The sequence below is a fragment of the Dromaius novaehollandiae genome, chromosome 20 (assembly GCF_036370855.1).
Source record: "Dromaius novaehollandiae isolate bDroNov1 chromosome 20, bDroNov1.hap1, whole genome shotgun sequence".
Lineage (NCBI taxonomy): Eukaryota > Metazoa > Chordata > Aves > Casuariiformes > Dromaiidae > Dromaius > Dromaius novaehollandiae.
Window position 1 is genome coordinate 9,735,240 of NC_088117.1, and position 16,869 is coordinate 9,752,108.

The 16,869-nt window shown below is 46.9% G+C and overlaps 3 protein-coding genes across 4 annotated transcripts in view; 2 read left to right on the forward strand and 1 right to left on the reverse strand.

Annotated features, from left to right (window-relative positions):
- RALGDS (ral guanine nucleotide dissociation stimulator) overlaps positions 1 to 16,869 on the reverse strand; it is a 75,495-nt gene that overhangs the window by 3,649 nt on the left and 54,977 nt on the right. The gene's annotated exons all lie outside the window — the stretch shown is intronic.
- LOC112984158 (general transcription factor 3C polypeptide 5) lies at positions 882 to 9,417 on the forward strand. Its single transcript, XM_064523799.1, has 11 exons — positions 882 to 1,103; positions 1,190 to 1,418; positions 1,661 to 1,859; positions 2,877 to 3,072; positions 4,048 to 4,152; positions 4,655 to 4,769; positions 5,430 to 5,510; positions 6,301 to 6,398; positions 7,107 to 7,189; positions 7,482 to 7,624; positions 8,322 to 9,417. The coding sequence occupies exons 1-11, from the start codon at positions 939 to 941 to the stop codon at positions 8,477 to 8,479; spliced, it is 1,572 nt and encodes a 523-aa protein (XP_064379869.1). The 5' UTR covers positions 882 to 938; the 3' UTR covers positions 8,480 to 9,417.
- Positions 9,742 to 16,737, forward strand: LOC112992147 (bile salt-activated lipase-like). Its single transcript, XM_064523794.1, has 11 exons — positions 9,742 to 9,899; positions 10,439 to 10,589; positions 10,956 to 11,078; positions 11,645 to 11,842; positions 12,131 to 12,261; positions 12,749 to 12,856; positions 13,215 to 13,332; positions 14,291 to 14,477; positions 15,053 to 15,256; positions 15,757 to 15,954; positions 16,476 to 16,737. The coding sequence occupies exons 1-11, from the start codon at positions 9,834 to 9,836 to the stop codon at positions 16,636 to 16,638; spliced, it is 1,647 nt and encodes a 548-aa protein (XP_064379864.1). The 5' UTR covers positions 9,742 to 9,833; the 3' UTR covers positions 16,639 to 16,737.

The following is a 16,869-nucleotide window of genomic DNA, read 5'->3' on the forward strand; positions in this document are numbered from 1 at the left end:
CCCTCGACATGGCTAGCACGGCGCTGGCGGGGCGAGGGAAGGAGAGCCAGGTGCTGAGGATGAGGAAGCTGTTCTTCAGCAGCTGAAGGAGACAAGACACAGTGCCTCCCACTCACGCTCACCTCTCAGCCTCGCTCAGCCGCTCCAGGCTGTGGAACCAGTCCACGAAATGGTCCTCCTGCGTGAAGCTGTAGTTGTTGCAGGCCGACTGAAGCAGCTTGATCTGGGCAATGACTTCGAATTCCTGCCGGGAATGGAGGTGGTGAGACCTGCTCTTTTTGCCCGGTGCCAACCCCAGCCCTCTCCCCAAACAGCCCAGCCCCACGCCTGGACATGCCTATGAAGGACCAGCATCTCCCCCCACGAAATAAAGAATATGACAGCAAAGGAAAAAAAGGGATCATCATCCCCAAAGTGACTGGCATAACCCAGGCTTCCACAAAATCAGCCTCCTCCCTCCACCCAGCCATACAACCATCGGTGAAAAGCTCTCACCTTCCTCCTCTTCTCAAAGTTGATCAGCCCTCCCTGAAAAAGAAAGCGTTGGACATCAGTGTGAAGCAGGAAAAGGAAAATTGTCCATATCCCTCTGCCTGCCCGGCTTGCTGCCGCTGCAGTGCGAGCCGTCCCCGCCAAGGGGCAGTGCGAGAGCGGGCCACCGCCACGGCCCGCCGCATGGAGGATGTACGCGCATGGAGGATGTACGCGTGGGAGATGCAGAGGGAGGTGCGGTGTCGGATGGAGGACGCACAGGGGTGTAGTGTTGGATGGAAGAGGCACAGGGATGCGGCCCTCTGTATGTCACCCCAGGCTCTGGGGATGCTGTGAGGAGGAAGAGGAGGAGGAGGAGGGTATAGAGGGTGGTACATACGTCAAGGAAGTCCTTCATGGCAGTGTCGAGCATCACCAGGTCGGTGAGGAAGGTGCCGAGGTAGGGAATGGTGCCTCTCCAGGCCGCTGCCTCCCATGAGAGGCAGGCCAGGGAGCACCGAGCGGGATCAGAGCAGCCACGAGTCCCCCCGTTGCGCTGCCGGTGTTGGCGGGACTTACCGGCGTTGGCAGGAGTTACCGTGGCCAAGGTGGAAAGGCTGGAGGCCTCCTCGGTGAGGGTGCGGGGCCGGGGGAGGCCTGGCACGCGAGCGGGAGGCCGGGGTGCTAACAGAGGACGCCTGTGCTCTGGCTGGCGTAGATCTACGCGGACCCTGCGAAAAGGCTGGAGCTGTATTTCCGCCCCAAGGATCCCTACTGCCATCCCGTATGTGCCAATCGCTTCCCCACCTCCACCATGCTGCTCAAGGTGAGGAGGAGGACCAAGAAGAAGCAGCCAGAGCAGTTGGATGCTGAAAAACAAATTCAGCAGGAAGTCAAGTTCGAAATGGAAGTTCTGGGGACTGTCACTACTGTTTACAAATTTCAAGGTAATACCTTGATTTGTGTCTGCGTGGCTTACAGACTAGCACATCTGATGTGAAAGGGAAGTGCTTCTCTTTAAGAATTTAGGACTGGAAGGAAAATCAAGTCTTCTGTTCTTACAACCTCTCTGCTGTATAAAACTTTTCATAAACTTGTCAGGCTCCTGTTCCTGAGAAGTGACTATTGTGTGAAATATCATTATTTTCACAGTGTACCTCTTTGTCTTTGAAACTTTTGTTTCTCACAGGAATGTCTGACTTCCAGTACCTGGCAATGCACTCTGGACCTGACGGCAAACAAACCTCCATGTATGACAAAGTCCTAATGCTCAAACCAGAGAAAGAAGAATTCTTCAATAGAGAGTTACCTCTCTACATCCCTCCACCAATTTTCTCACGTCTGGACACTCCTGTCGACTATTTTTATCGGCCAGATATACAGCACCGGTTAGTGCCTTTTCTCACAGTGTCATAAATATCTGTGTTGGTTCCTGAATGAACAGGCAGTGAAACCTTTTACTGGTTTGATACATATTTCTAATAGCCACGTTTTCAATTTAAGATTTCCTTTTCATCACCTGTAGATGCCTCCAGTCCATTCTGACCTCAACATTTTGGATTATGAGATCTGTGCTCTTGAAGCATTAAAGCAGCATTAAATACATCATTTATGCATTTCACGTGTTCAGGCTGCTCCCTTCTTCTATTTTATCCCTTTTGATTTGGCTGATGTGAGGAAGACAACTGCCTCCCCCCAGGACGCTAATGCAGTAGAAGGTGCAGTGAGCCCTGCTTTCTGCTTGTTTCCAGTGGGCTGGAGCTTAGTGGAGAGTACGCAGAAGTCAATGCCAAATGTTCCCATGATCACGTTCACTGGAGCTGTTTCCTGCTGACTCCTTGTTTGTTTTTCTGGCAAAACAATCTGTGATATCTCCCACAAGAAACATCTTTCATTTTCTCACTGTAGTCCTTCACTAGAACTAAAAAAATAGAAATAAATATTATCTTACTTCAAGATTGAACTAGTAACTCCATTTCCCTGTACATTCCTGGACTTCAGTAATTACAGTAGAGCAAATACAGTGTGAACCATAGGATTGAAGCCTTTTGTGTTGCAAATATATATTTCATACAAGCTAGCAATAAACTGCCTGAGGGTTTTCAGACAGATAGTACAGGGGAGCTCTGTCATAGGGCAACTGGATGTAGTCGTGTGGTTTTTTTTAAAGTTTAAATGTTTTTTTCCTCAGTGTTTTCAGTAAAACACTTTTAAGAATCTTTTATGATTACCACTATGTGATTCCAAAATCCATAGAGAGGTTGGGCCAAAGTTAAATCCATTGTTCACACAGCTGCGTCTCTTCTCTTTGGAAATTTGGAAAACAAACTTCTTTTCTGCATGTTCCAATGAAGGCCACAGTTCTGTCACAGAAAGCAAATCCAGTCCTTTGCACTGTTTCTTAGGGACGGATACAACAATCCCCAAGTATCTGGCGAGAACCTGATTGGCCTCAGCAGAGCCCGCCGTCCACACAATGCTATCTTTGTGAACTTTGATGATGAAGAAATCCCAGCTAAACCACTGGATGCTGCTGTACAGACCTGGAAGAAAGTGTGCACTAATCCTGTGGATAAAAAAGTGGAGGAAGAGCTGCGAAAGGTACATGACAAATTCCTGAGCTGGACTGAGCACTGTACTGTGGCACACTGTGTATGAAAAGCTGTGTTCAGCCATTTTCTCTGACCTCCAGGAAGATTCTTGGCTTCAAGAATTTTCTGTATGTTAGCGGTTGTAACTACTTGCTGGCTTCTCTGAAGGTTTTGAGATCTTGACGTTTAACCTTTCTACAAAAGGCCTCTTGACCTGTTTAACCTTTCTACAAAATAAGATATGGGTCCATGTGACTAGACCAGGAGCTTAATCTGGGCCTTTGGGTTCAATTCCAGTACCATATCAGCAGTCCTGTGTGATCTTAGGAAAATATACATTTGCTTTTTCCATTCCCTAATCTGTCAAAGGAGAAGGGCTGTGGTGACATAATCTGCCAGGCCATAATCTACAGGAATATTTGGTGCCTTGAACAGCTGTAGCTCTCCTTGTAAATAATGGGTGAGATAATCAAGGCATGACAAAGTCACATCACTGAAGTGAATGAATGGCATGTATCTGAAATGCCACCCACGGCTCTGAAATTGTGTTCATCAGAGTTAACTGTGTTCTGAAAGTGAATTTTTCAGTTTGCCTGCTGCCTGTCCAGCTCTCCAGCTTTTTTGGAGAGTAGACTGGCTGTTGAATGAAAATGGTCTGTTTTTCTGAGGATAACAATGGAACAGATCAGAAGTCTGACTGATACAACAAGTCTCAGTAGACTAAACTGAGACCGCTGTGTTCAGTTCACTTTGCAAGTCAAGCTTTGAATGTGTCTTTGCAGCAAAGGTACACTAAGTTCCTTTTTGTGACACCAGTCCTTACATAAGGCTTGCTTCTACTTTTGGCTATGCAGATTGCCATTCTGACACCTCTTATTGTGAGCCAAAGGCTAAAACATGAGAGAGTCCATTTGGAAAATTTAAATTGCCATTAGTAACCCACTTCCTTCCCACTGTTTCCACCACTGGTTCTGTATTATTTTAGCTCTTTGAAGTCCGTCCTATCTGGTCTCGGAATGCAGTAAAGGCCAATATTAGTGTTCATCCAGACAAGCTGAAACTTCTGTTGCCATATTTGGCCTATTACATGGTAAGTCTCTTGATATATTGCTTTTGTTCCTATCTCAGGCAGCTAGGAGGGGGAGGATCAATTGACTTTTCCTGGCTCTTTACAGTTTCTCAGATCCTCACTAAGAACCTGAGCTTAATGTTATGTAAAGAGAGAAGGAAAATCTTGCTTCTAAAGAGAAGTTAAAATCATGGAGGATTGAGTGACTGCTTGCTGCACAGGTTCTAGTCTGGTTTGCAGTTACAGCAAACACTCAGGCTGTCTGGCAATGGTAGCAGGAATTTTCCAAATAGAAACATTTTATTGTGACCTTGCAAGTTAATTTGTAAAAGCACAAATATTTTCAACTTAGATGCTTTGATTCCCCAAGTTTTGGTATATGAACACTGGTGCTGAAAGTGAGGAAAGAGCTGTCAAAAAAAGAAAATCTTTGGGCAAAGAGGGAACATATCAGAATTTTCTAAGAAACTGTGCAACTCTGAACTCTCTTTAGTAACCATCCTCCCCCTGTGTGTTTACACAGCTAACAGGTCCCTGGAGAAGCTTATGGGTTAGGTTTGGGTATGACCCCAGAAAACACCCTGAAGCAAAAATTTATCAAGTCCTGGATTTCCGAATTCGCTGTGGAATGAAATATGGTAAAATGGCCCAACTCACAGAGACCCTCCCTCTGCTTTCTGGTTAATCCTTGTAGTACTTTTTATTTGTTTTTAAACTCTAAAGACAGGTTTTCCTGAGTCTGCTCTGATGGAGAGGACATCTTTCTAGAGTTCATTTGTTTCCAGTATTTCTTCTGTAAACTCATTTAATACTTGATTTCATAGTATGCAGTATTTCTTTCCTCATTAGGCACATTCCAAACCCGGAGGACAGCTGGCTGACTTTCTTCCTCTATGTGTTCAAAGTCCAAGTCTATGTCAGCAGGCATCTTCCCTCTCACTGTGAGGAGGCACTGAGCAATAGATTCTATTGCTTATATAGTAGCTTTTTCTCAAGGATCTCAACAGCTTGTGCAGAACACTGTCTCAGACCTTGGGCCATAGGATTCCCCTGCTCTTATTTTGCAGAAGGCAAGTTGAGGGAAATGACTTTCTGAAGTCATGTGATGAGTCCATGAGAGAGCAGTATCCAGTCATTAGTTTTGTTTTTCTGGTATCTCTCCTCCCCAGCTCACTAAAATCAGTGTATCCCAAAGATCAACTTTCCTTTCACACACTAGTACTTCTGTTACTGAGCTAGGGTTATCCTGCAGGGTACTTGCCCTCAGTTCAATGTCTGTTTTCTTTTGTCATCTCTAGGTTATGCCCCTAATGATATGCCGGTGAAAGCAAAACGCAGCACGTATAACTACAGTCTGCCCATCACTGTCAAAAAGCCAGGTAGGCTGAGCCAGCAGAAGTGATATCTGGCTATTCCATGTTTCTTTGGTTTATCCCTTCCTTGTCACAGGTGGTGAAAAGTCTCCCTGTGTTCCAGCTCAGCCAAAACTGGAACTTTATCTCAGGTTGCATTAAGGTGCTGCTGTTAAAACCAGTAGAAGAGTTCCCCGTTGGGAAGTGTTCTGAGAATTTGGGATGCCTGGATGCCTGGCTGGCTGAGCCAGCATGTCTATAGGAGATAAAAAGGAGTCTGGGGAACCCAGCTGAATCAAGCTGTTTCAGAAAAGCTTTATCATAACTGTAAAGTACCATGTGCTCAGGCCACTGTCCCCTCCCTTGATTTCCTACGCCGCTCCCAAAGCAGGGTCATGGGAAGGAGACCACAATACACAGTGAAGCAGAGAAGGACCAAAGGAGTTGTAATGAACACACACTGTAGTTCTTCAACACAGTAGGAACTCACACATTCTGTTCGGTGGACAGAGCAGCACAGCATAGAGGGGAGTATCATTCCCTTTCTTCTCAAAGGGAAGTAGAAAAGGCTAAATGCATCAACAAATGTGCTGTGGACAAAACACAGCCAAACTCACCACCTTTTCCATGACTGATTTGCCATGCAGTAACATCTTTCCAGAATGAGCAACACATGCTCAGTTGCTAGGTTGGTCTGATATTTTGCTGACCAGCAAAGTTGAATCAAAATAGAGAAGTGACATTACAATGCCAGAGCGTGAAAGAAGTTCTCTCTCTCTCTCTCCCTCCCTCCCTCTCTCTCTCTCTCATCTTTCAGTAAGTCATACAGTCAGTATACATGATCTGAAACAAGGGCTTGGTACTTCTGGGGCATCCACTTCAAAAAAGCCTGCCTCCAGCAGGTACAAACTCAAGGTAGGTATTAACCCTCTTCTACCAGAATCTTGAAATAGTCTTGTAGAAAAAGGATGTTTCCTGTTTTGTCAGTCACTTAAGGGTACAGATTACTCTTTGAGATGTGAGTGATTTGGTGTCCTCACGTTTAACTGGAAGGTTACTAGTTGTATCTTTCACTGCAAAACTTTCACCTGCTGTTCATTTAATGCATATCTTACAAGCTGCAAGTTGGGACTGGTACTCTCAGCCCTAGTCTTAGATGTAATAGGCATTTTGTTTCATTCTGATAAATTTGGAGATCTTTATGGGCAGTGAAGTACAAAATATCACCATGTGTTTATCAGGTTGTCCTGCAGAGTCCAGCAGGGCAAAATACATATGTAAACAGGAGTCCCATTTTTTATTCTTTTCCTTTTTGCTAGAAAGAAACCTATGATCCACTGTTACGCAGTAACAAGTTATGGATAAAGTTGCAGCTTGAAGAAGTGATGTTTTCTCTGCACGTTTGTGTTGTGGTGACTATGGCTGCAGTGAAATACTGCTGCATTCCTCATTCAGCTTTATCTTTTGCCATATGCAGACCATCACTCCTTGCCTTGGACTGTTGTATAGGAAGTGCCATGTTCCTGAGTCAGCCCATAGGAAGTACTTTCCAATCTCTGTCAAAGTTGACCTGTTACATCATGAAACACACATTAAATCTTTTTCCTTCTTTCCTCTTTTTAGGAATCTATCTACATTTTCCGAGAAGGAGCCTTACCACCTTATCGGCAGATGTTCTACCAGCTCTGTGACTTGAATGTGGAAAGGTATTGCACACTGGCAGCAGGGTCTTCTGTTAGATTTCAAAGCCTGTTATTTATATCCAGTCCATTCCTCCCTCTCTCTCCTTGACCAGCAGTTTAAGAAGTGTTTAGCTTCTGAATAAAAATGTAATGGACCCATGAAATTCTTTCCCTCATGACAGCTATGTGAATAACCAAATATGATACTATTCCAGCTTATTGAAATGTAAAGGAAATAAGTCATGCTTTGGCCCATTTGAAGCCTGTGTCTGACTGTAGAAGGCTAACACTTCCCCGCCTTTTTGCTGCTTTTTAGCTTGCAGAAGATCATCCGTCGGAATGATGGTGCAGAGTCAGAATGCACAGAGCGGGATGGGTGGTGCCTTCCAAAGACTAGTGATGATCTGCGAGATACCATGTCTCTGATGATAAAGCAGATAATCAGATCCACAAGACCTGGTAAGGATGCTTCTGAACCTCTAAGTGCTGAACAGTATCTTACTGCCTTTCTGGTGGTGTTAAAAGCTTGTGGACTGAATCAAGATACTGCAGTTGGCCCTAGGGCAGCAGTGTTCCCGTATTCACTCTCTTTCTTTGTGAAGGTTAAATGGTGGTGCTCGATCTGGTGTTCTTTTTGTTCCGGCTCATCACAGTGAGGGAGATGAAGCTGTCGTCCTGGGTTGGGATTATAAATGGCTGGGAGTGAAAGTTTTCTGTTTCGTCTTCCCTGTATCGTAGCCTTCAGGTTATAAATGTCTGCCTAGTGCTACCAGTGATATTATCCTTACAGATGTAGCAGTTGATGGCATGAAGAATTAACGTGATGCTTTTTATTGCTGGCTTTATTTGAACAAGGAGAAGTGAGGAAGCTATTTTTGCATGATGTTGGGCAAAATCAGTATCCCAGTGAATTACGTTAGAATCAACTAGGTGAAGACACGTGATAGTGCAAATCTGCTGTTATTCTCCTAGCAATCCTGGAGTGGGAGAACAAGCTGATCTGGTTTTGATCGCATTCTGTTAAGATGTGCAATGTTAGCTGTGACCTTCAGGCTTCTGCCTTCCTCTCACTTGATTTATGAACTCTACTGCACATTCCGCCAGGTTTCACTGAGAAAGGAATCGTAATGTCTTCCCCTCTTTCTTCCCAATTAAGCTCTTTTCTCAAGTACAACAAGCAGTGAAGATGGCAAAGAGCAGCTGACATATGAGTCTGGAGAGAATGAGGATGATGAAGAGGAGGAGGAAGAGGACTTCAAGCCTTCTGATGGGAGTGAAAATGAAATGGAAACAGAAATTCTAGACTACGTATGAATTCAGTGAGCCAGTCTGGCTGCGGTTGAATAGACTTCTGTTTTGCTTCTTAAGCGCTGAGGGATTAGCAACCATGCACAAGATGTGGAAAAGCAAAAATTGCACTAAGATGCCAACTACTCATCTGACACTGAATGTGGTGCCTGTTGATGGCCATCATTCTGGATGTTTAGGAACCATTGCCTACGTTTTTGTAATTGCTGTCCAAAATACCCTCATAAAATTGACTCCATGGGGATACTGTTTTCTTGTCAGGCTCCAAATGGCATTTACTGTTGCAGCTCTTGCTAGTTCAAGTGAGGTCAGTGGTCCTTCACTTGCTGTTTCCCATGGCTGTTACACAATTGTGTTTTTATTGTCCTTCTCTAACAAACTGTGGCTTCAATGTGCACTCAGAAGAAGGATGAGCTGTTCTTAGGCAACCATGGTGTCTGGTCTCCTCAGTTTAGATCTCATTGCCTCTTATAAAACATTGAGAGCACATTTGTTCTCATTTGCTTCAATACATGGGACTTAGCCACCCTTGATCTCAACTGTAATTAGACAGAATTCAACTGATTAACCTTTTCTTAAGCTTGGGAAACCACATAATTCTTGGATCTATCATCTGGGTCAGCTGGTAAAACTATGAATAAAATTAACTCCATGAGGAGAACTGCAGGAATTAGTTCACTGCTGACACTTCATCAAGAGGCTCTGAGGAGTGTCAGGCAAGCTGGCTTAAATCTATCAGAGCCTGCAAAAGGAGCTGTTCATAATTATACATATGCAAGACACAAATTATTATTTTTAACTTACTGAGCCCTGAGAGAGCAGATGCTAAGAAACCACCTGCCCACATGGCAGAGGATGTAGTATTGCTAATAAATTGAACATCCAGTTTACCCAAAACACACAAAACTTTTTTTTTTAATAAATGCTTCATTTTTCCAATAGCATCATCCTTCTCCTTGATTTGTTTTCTTTCACTGGAGCTTTTTTAAGTAATGTCACTCATTTGGATAATTTAAACATAGTAATTCTGGGGGCATAATGAAGAGTTAAATTAGAAAAGTCTTTTAAACTAGGTTTTACTAGGTACATGCAAGGAAACCAACCTGCTTTTTCTTTTTTATTAGACTCAGATCTTTTTTTAGGTTTGACCTGCAAAAGCAACATCTGCAGGGCTCCCACACAGTGATGCCAGCCTATCTCTTTGGCCTCAGCCAGCTGAAGGACAAGCACGTCGGGGACTCCCCTGGCGTACCTTATAGCCAAAACGGGGTCACAGAAGTGCACGGACACGTAGCTGCGCTCCTATCTCTCTCTATATAAGCCTGCATTCGGGGCCTGGCTCCTCAGGTGTGCGTGCACCATGGCTCGCTGGGAGATCCTGTGCTTTGCCTTGTGCTGCTACCTCGGGGTAGCATGGGCTGCATCGGTAAGTAGAGAGGAGTTTCTTATGGCTTTGCAAGACTTTCTCGCCTGTTCTTGCCTGGACTAAAAAAAAAAAAGCAAAACACCCGTCCGGTCTGGACCCCATGAAAGAGGGCCTGCAGAACATGACAGCGAAGGGAGGGTGCTTTCCTGCTCTAAACATGCCGCAGGCTCTCACCAATGTTTTCCAAAAGTTCCCTTTGCAGTCCTGTATCGTGTCTGGCCTGGGTTATATCTGAAAGCTGTAGGTCCTCAACTACTGCCACTGATGCTTGGAAATGCAGGGAAATTGCTGCTGTCTCCCTGCTGCAGAGGACAAGCTGCAGGACTTTTGCACTGGAGTATATCGCGTGGCAGCTACTTGCGGGCTTTCCATAGGGGTCAAAAGGGACAGTGGGGGAAGGGGCTGCAGGCCAGGCCATCGGGGGAATGCTCCAGCCAGATTACTGTGTACTGGGGGGTGCTGGCAATGGGGGAAGCCAGAGGCATGAGAGGTTATGTTGTGGATTTATGCTTCTCTCTCCCCAACGGGACAACATTTAGCTGGGTGTGGTGTACACCGAAGGAGGTTTTGTGGAAGGTGAGAATAAAAAACTGGGACTCTTTGGGAACTACATCGATATCTTCAGAGGGATCCCCTTTGCTGCTCCTACAAAGATTCTGGAAGACCCCCAACCGCATCCTGGCTGGGACGGTAAGATCTAGCTTTTGAAGGCCTTTGTTTTTTTGCATTTGTCTCTTTTGTCTGTTACTGCCAGAGTAGGGCTGTTGCTGCCTGCTTTTGTATACTAAGCAGCACTACAAAAAAGTTCTTAATTTCATAGTGGGTACGAAAGTCCCTGTCTGTTCCCAAGAGGCTCAAGTAGCCACACAAAGTAGCCAGGGTTGTCAGCAGGAAAGGGCCCTGCTTTGTCATTCTCTCTGCCAGGTCACAGTGGCTGCGGAGGCCTTGCTCCCTCTGTGCTGGACTCTTGGAGGGGAGGATGGATGGATAGCTCGCAACTGAAGGATGGAGCTGATGCCTCTAAATGGTGACCTGTTGTCTTCCCTCTCCTATCAGGAACACTGAAAACACAAGATTTCCAAAACCGCTGCATGCAGATGACGCTTACACAAACCGATGTCCGTGGGAGCCTGGACTGTCTCTATCTGAACATTTGGATCCCTCAAGGGAAGCAAGAAGGTATGTGCTTAGCAGAGACCTGGCGAGGAGATTATCAGTTGCCTTTTACAGACAAACTGCTCTGGAGCATCTCTCAACAGTAATGTCCCCATATTGAGCAACTCCAGAAGCACTGATTTTCTGCAGGGAGAGGGGAAGCCATGTCAGCTAATGTCCCTCAGCTACAACCTGTTGGATGCTTCAGTCTCTTCTCAGCACAGAGGAGAGTGTTTCTTTTGCTATTGCAAAACATCATGTCCTTGAAGAGAAGACATCTTCTAGGCACACCGAAGTCTGTATCCTAGCAAGGAGGGACAGAGTTTGTTTGGGGAGATCTTTTCCTGTTTTGCATTGCTATTCCAAGCTTTGTCAGCCTGTAGGAGAGCCCCGTATAGGTTTGCTGTCCTTGTGAATGCTTTGCCGGAGGTGGGGGGTGGGATGGCCACAAAGGCAGTGGCTTTTTTTAATCTGCCCCAGGAGGCCTGTCCACAGCCCAAGTGGAGCAATGTTTAGTGAACCGGTACAGGGATGGGCGGTGCTTTCCCGCTGTGCTGTGGCTCACACTGTGTTTCTTTCTCATCTCCCAGTCTCCACCAACCTGCCAGTGATGGTCTGGATCTACGGTGGCGCCTTCCTGTTTGGAGAGAGCCAGGGAACCAACTACCTTGACAACTACCTCTACGATGGCGAGGAGATCGCTGTGCGGGGCAACGTGATAGTAGTCACCATCAACTACCGCTTGGGGCCCCTGGGCTTCCTGAGCACGGGTGATAAGAATGCACCAGGTACAGTAGCTGCTCCCTCTTCAGGGGACCTTGTTTGCTGGTCCCTGGCTTGTCTGCACTGTGTCAACGTGGGGCATGACCCTCAAATGTGCTCCCTGCCCAAAGAAGACCAGGGGATGTGCAGAATTCCAGCTCTGGCTGTGACACTATGTCTTGTGGCAGATCTAGAGCATGAGAAACACTCAGGCCAGGAGCTGGCTCTGGCTCTAACACTGCATGGTGGAAGGATCCCCAACCCTCTGCTTTGACTGTCTCCTTGCTGAATGGCATGTGCCCTCTGTTGCTCAGGGAACTACGGGCTGAAGGACCAGCACATGGCTATTGCCTGGGTGAAGAGGAATATCAAGGCTTTTGGGGGTGACCCAGAAAACATCACCATCTTTGGGGAATCTGCTGGCTCCGTCAGTGTCTCCCTGCAGGTTTGTTGTCATTGTAGGAGTCCACTGGAGCTGCTCCTCTGCTTTGTAAATGGTAGAGATGACCCCCTCAGTAACATGGTTGCTTTCCTCAGTGGGAGCTGCATGCACACTGATTAACATCCCCTCCTGCGCAGGGAAAGCAATCCTGAGCCTCTCTTCTTCATAGCTGCTCTTTCCCTTTCAAGTTTAATCAGGCCTCCAACTGCAAGCATGTTTTCTCTCTTTCAGGATCTCTGGTGAAGTAGCATTTGCTTGCCAGCACCCTCTGTTCTGCTCCTTTTCTTTGTCCCTCACCATACCATCTTTTAACTTTGACTGCAAGATTTGGGAGAGCTGTGGCAGGGGGTCACTGAGACCCTTAGATAATGAAAGAGTTGGCAGCTTCCCTGGGCCTCCCCTCGTGACAGGGATTGGCTGAGTCTGACAGGCAAGGCTCTCTTCAGGACTTGGTACCAGAAGACCCTCCTGTTCCTCTTTTGTGCCACAGATACTGTCCCCATATAACAAGGGCCTGTTCAAAAGAGCCATCAGTCAGAGTGGAGTGAGTCTCTGCAGCTGGGCCATCCAGAAGGACCCTCTTTCCTGGGCTCGAAAGGTAACATGCGGCTCAGCCATGGGGCCACAACCCGCAGAGGTGGGCTGGGGTGCATGCTGGCTAGTGGCCCAGCGGGGGCCCTGCTGTCCCTAGGCACACCGAGCTTCTGCAGCTCTCCTGAAGTTAAAGCCTTACTTGAAGAAAACAAAACAAAACAAACAAAACACCCCCAAAGTAAAGCTCTTGTCTATGAGATCCTAACAAGGAACTAGATGGGAGCTATGCTCCCAAACACAGAGCTTTGCAAGCACAATTCTTTGGAATTAAAACCACCCTCCTCGCTCCCCATGTGAACCCAGTGCTGACCTCGGCTTTAAGAGGATAATGCCGGGAGGTTTCTTTCTCTCTCCTTCTGCAGATTGCACAGAACGTGGGCTGCCCCATAAGCAACACGACGGCCCTGGCCAACTGCTTGCGAGTCACAGACCCCGAAGCGCTGACGCTGGCCTACCACCTGGAGCTGATCAACCTGCCCAGTAAGTTGCATAGCCTGCAGCCAGCACTGCGCTTCTCTACGCCATCCAGGGCTTGCCCTGCACTTGGATGAGGTGATCAGGAAATAGCGAAGAGCCTTCGAACAGCGCCTATATCCTTTCAGGGGGAAGGGGAGAGGGAATGAGGGATTTCATGGTCCCCCTGTCCCAGGCAGGTGCATGGTGTGCTGAATGAACGCTGTTTGTCATGCAATGGCCGCGGTGGCAGATGAGTTATCTTGATGGTCGTGCCTTGGCTTGCATGGCCCAAGCTCACCTCAGAAACAACTGTTGCACTTTGTGTTTTGTGAAAGCGGCAAGAGCAATTAAAGAACATAGTTTATAACAGCAACAAATTATCACAGCCCTGGTATTTTCACTTGAGTCACTGGGTGGAGTGTAGGACCTACCAGACTTGAGTCCATCACAGCAAGTATGGAAGTCTTGCGATTTTGTTGGCTGTGGGAATCCCTTTCCCACAAAAGGTTTCCGCTTGCTCTCCTCGTGCGCCTAGTAAATAGCCCCAGGATTTAGCCCTGCTCAGGGCGGAGTGTGGCCAAGCCAGCATTGTACAACAGCACTGTGCCAAGTCTGCAGTCTTGGCAGCAAGTTAGCACAGACAGATGGGGTGGGGAGGAGGAGTTCTGCTCTTTTCCATCTTTGGCTAGGATTTTGGGGAAGGGATTGGGGGAAGGAGGAGGTGACTTGTTGATACTACCTGTCCATACATAGCTGGTGGATCCTGTGCTCTTCTCCTCCACCTACAGGCATGAGGTTTATTGAATATGATCCCATGGGATCCTGCTGCTGGGTGAAATCCTGGCTGCACTGACATCGCTGTTGAAGATCTCATCTACTTTGGTGTATTCTTTCTACAGTTCCTTGAGCTATAGGGTATGCCAGGCCACAGGTCTGTCTTCTCTCAGCTCCTAAAGGATTTTATTTTTCTCTCCTACTGCAGCTCCCCTTGTTCATCAGCTTGCCCTCACCCCTGTTGTTGATGGAGACTTCCTCCCAGACATACCAGAGAACCTCTTTGCTAATGCTGCTGACATTGACTATATCGTGGGGGTCAACAACATGGACGGGCACTTCTTTGCGGGGATTGACATACCTGCTATCAACCGCCCGCTCGTGGAAGTCACTGCGTAAGTGAAGGATGTTCTTAAAACCCTTAACAAAAGGAACTTTATCTTTATTATAGCCCTCCTAACCCCCCCCCCCAAAAAAACTGAGGCCTCGGACCTGAGTGGACCAGGCACTACCTTCAATAAAGGATCCCCTTCCAAGCCAGGTGCCTAGGGTATATGTTGCTAAGTCCAGTGCCTTAAAGAGAAAGGACCAGTTAGGGGGAGGTCTCCCCATATATCTTTAAAGTGCTCCTGAACTCAACACTAGCACTAGGCTTGGCAGCTCTGACGAGCCACCAGAGCAGAGCTGAGCAGAGCAGGTATGTCCTGGATGCACTGGGCACCTGCCCCATAATGCTCCTCTTTGAGGGCAAAAGGAACATGTGGCTCATTCAGCCTCACGCTGTTCTGCAGAGAAAGTCATGAACCATGTGCCTTCCAAGACCTGGACTGATACAGTCGGCTTTTATTCCACCAAACAGTTGCCAACTGCAGGGTTGGACGTGAACTTCAAAGGGAGCTGCAAACCGTTTCCATAAACCTCAACCCACTTCAGACTGCTGGTCTGTAATTGATACTATTTGTCTTTTCAGGGACGAGGTCTATGAATTGATCCACGGACTTACTCTGGAGAAGGGCGGGAGCGCAACCAGTGCAACATATGCTCTCTACACTCAAGAGTGGGGTGACAACCCTGACCAGGAGGTTGTGAAGAGGACGGTGGTGGACGTGGCTACAGATTACATCTTCCTGATTCCCACACAGTGGACCCTAAAACTCCACCGGCAGCATGCCCGGTGAGTGGGTCTGCCTCAGAGAGCCCAAAGCCAGCACTGGTGCTGGGGAGCATGTTCCCAGCACCAGGTGCTGAGAAGTAGGTTAAGAGTGCTGAACTTGAAGGAGACAGGTTTTTTGGTACTGAGTACAAACTGAAATGTAGCTTTGACAAACAGAATTTCCCTAATGCTGCAGAGGAATCATGCTGCAAACTTGTTCTAAATCCCCATTAGAACAAATCATTGCTTCTTAAAAACCCTGAACTTTATCCTGGCAATGTCTGATTCCACAAGGTATAGCAGCTGGATGATACAAGCATTAGGGTGAGAATCAGAAACTGAAGTTAAAATTACCACATAGAAGGATGTTTTCTCCTGGGAGCACTTCTTAGACAATTCCAAGCACATGAGCATTTTCCAAGGCCGAATCTCTGGCTCTGCCAGTGTTGTGAATCATCATCCCTTTCTCCGCATTCCACCTGCAGCTGCTTAGCAAGTCTGTTTTTTTTTTTTTTATCCAGGAGTGGCAAGACGTACAGCTACGTGTTCTCCCAGCCATCCCGAATGCCCATCTACCCAAGCTGGGTAGGGGCAGACCATGCTGATGACCTGCAGTATGTGTTTGGGAAACCCTTCTCCACCCCCCTGGGCTACCTACCCAAGCACAGGACTGTCTCCAAAGCCATGATTGCTTATTGGACCAATTTCGCCAGAACAGGGTGAGCATCTCTGGTTCCACATCCAGGGCTTGTTGCAGCAACGCTTCAACCTGCCGCCGCTTTTGCCTCTTAACTTCTCAGGACCAATTCCCAAAAGCAGGGTGTCCTCTGTCCATGCTTCTGTTGTAAACAGGGCCCTGTGTCTTCTAGGAGTTAAGTTTGCTCTGGGTCCTCTTGATCCAGAGAACAACTGGGGACAGCAGAAGCATTTTAAAAACTTATGATCTCTGCTTAAACTTCATCATTAAGTTTGTTTCTGAGCCCTGGAGTTCAGAAAGGAGTTAAGCTGCTGGGTGCTGCCAGGACCAATGCTAGTGGGGAACAAGGAAGGGGAATGCAGGTAGGCAAGTCATTCCCAGCAGGGAGAATTACTGTCACAGGTCCTAGTGTCAAATTCTCTGTTTGCACTCACTTAAAACCTCACTTGAGCACAGCCTGGATCCTTACCAGACAACACAAGTTTTGCTGCATTGACAAGCTATCACAATATTTAACCTCTAGCTATTCCTCTTTTTTTCCAGTGATCCCAACAGTGGGTATTCAGAGGTGCCCATTGTCTGGCTGCCATATACCCTTGAGAATAGTTACTACCTGGAAATCAACAGCGATATAAACGACAGTTCAGTGAAGCAGGATCTGAGATCCCCATATGTGAACTTCTGGTATTCCTTCTATAAGAGTTAGCAACCTGGGGCTGGCATCTCCCTGCCATAGATCCAAGCTGAGGAACTGCTGGGCTGTCAGGAAAAAAAAAAAAGTCATTAAAGGCTTGCTTGTAACTGAGTCATTCTGGCTTCTCCATGTCTTTGTCTGGGTATTTAACCATATACCTTCCTGGAGGTTTACCCTATGCTTTCTAGGAATTTCCCCCTCTGCTATGCAGGTAGTTTTGGCCCAGACACCTTCTTAAGAGTT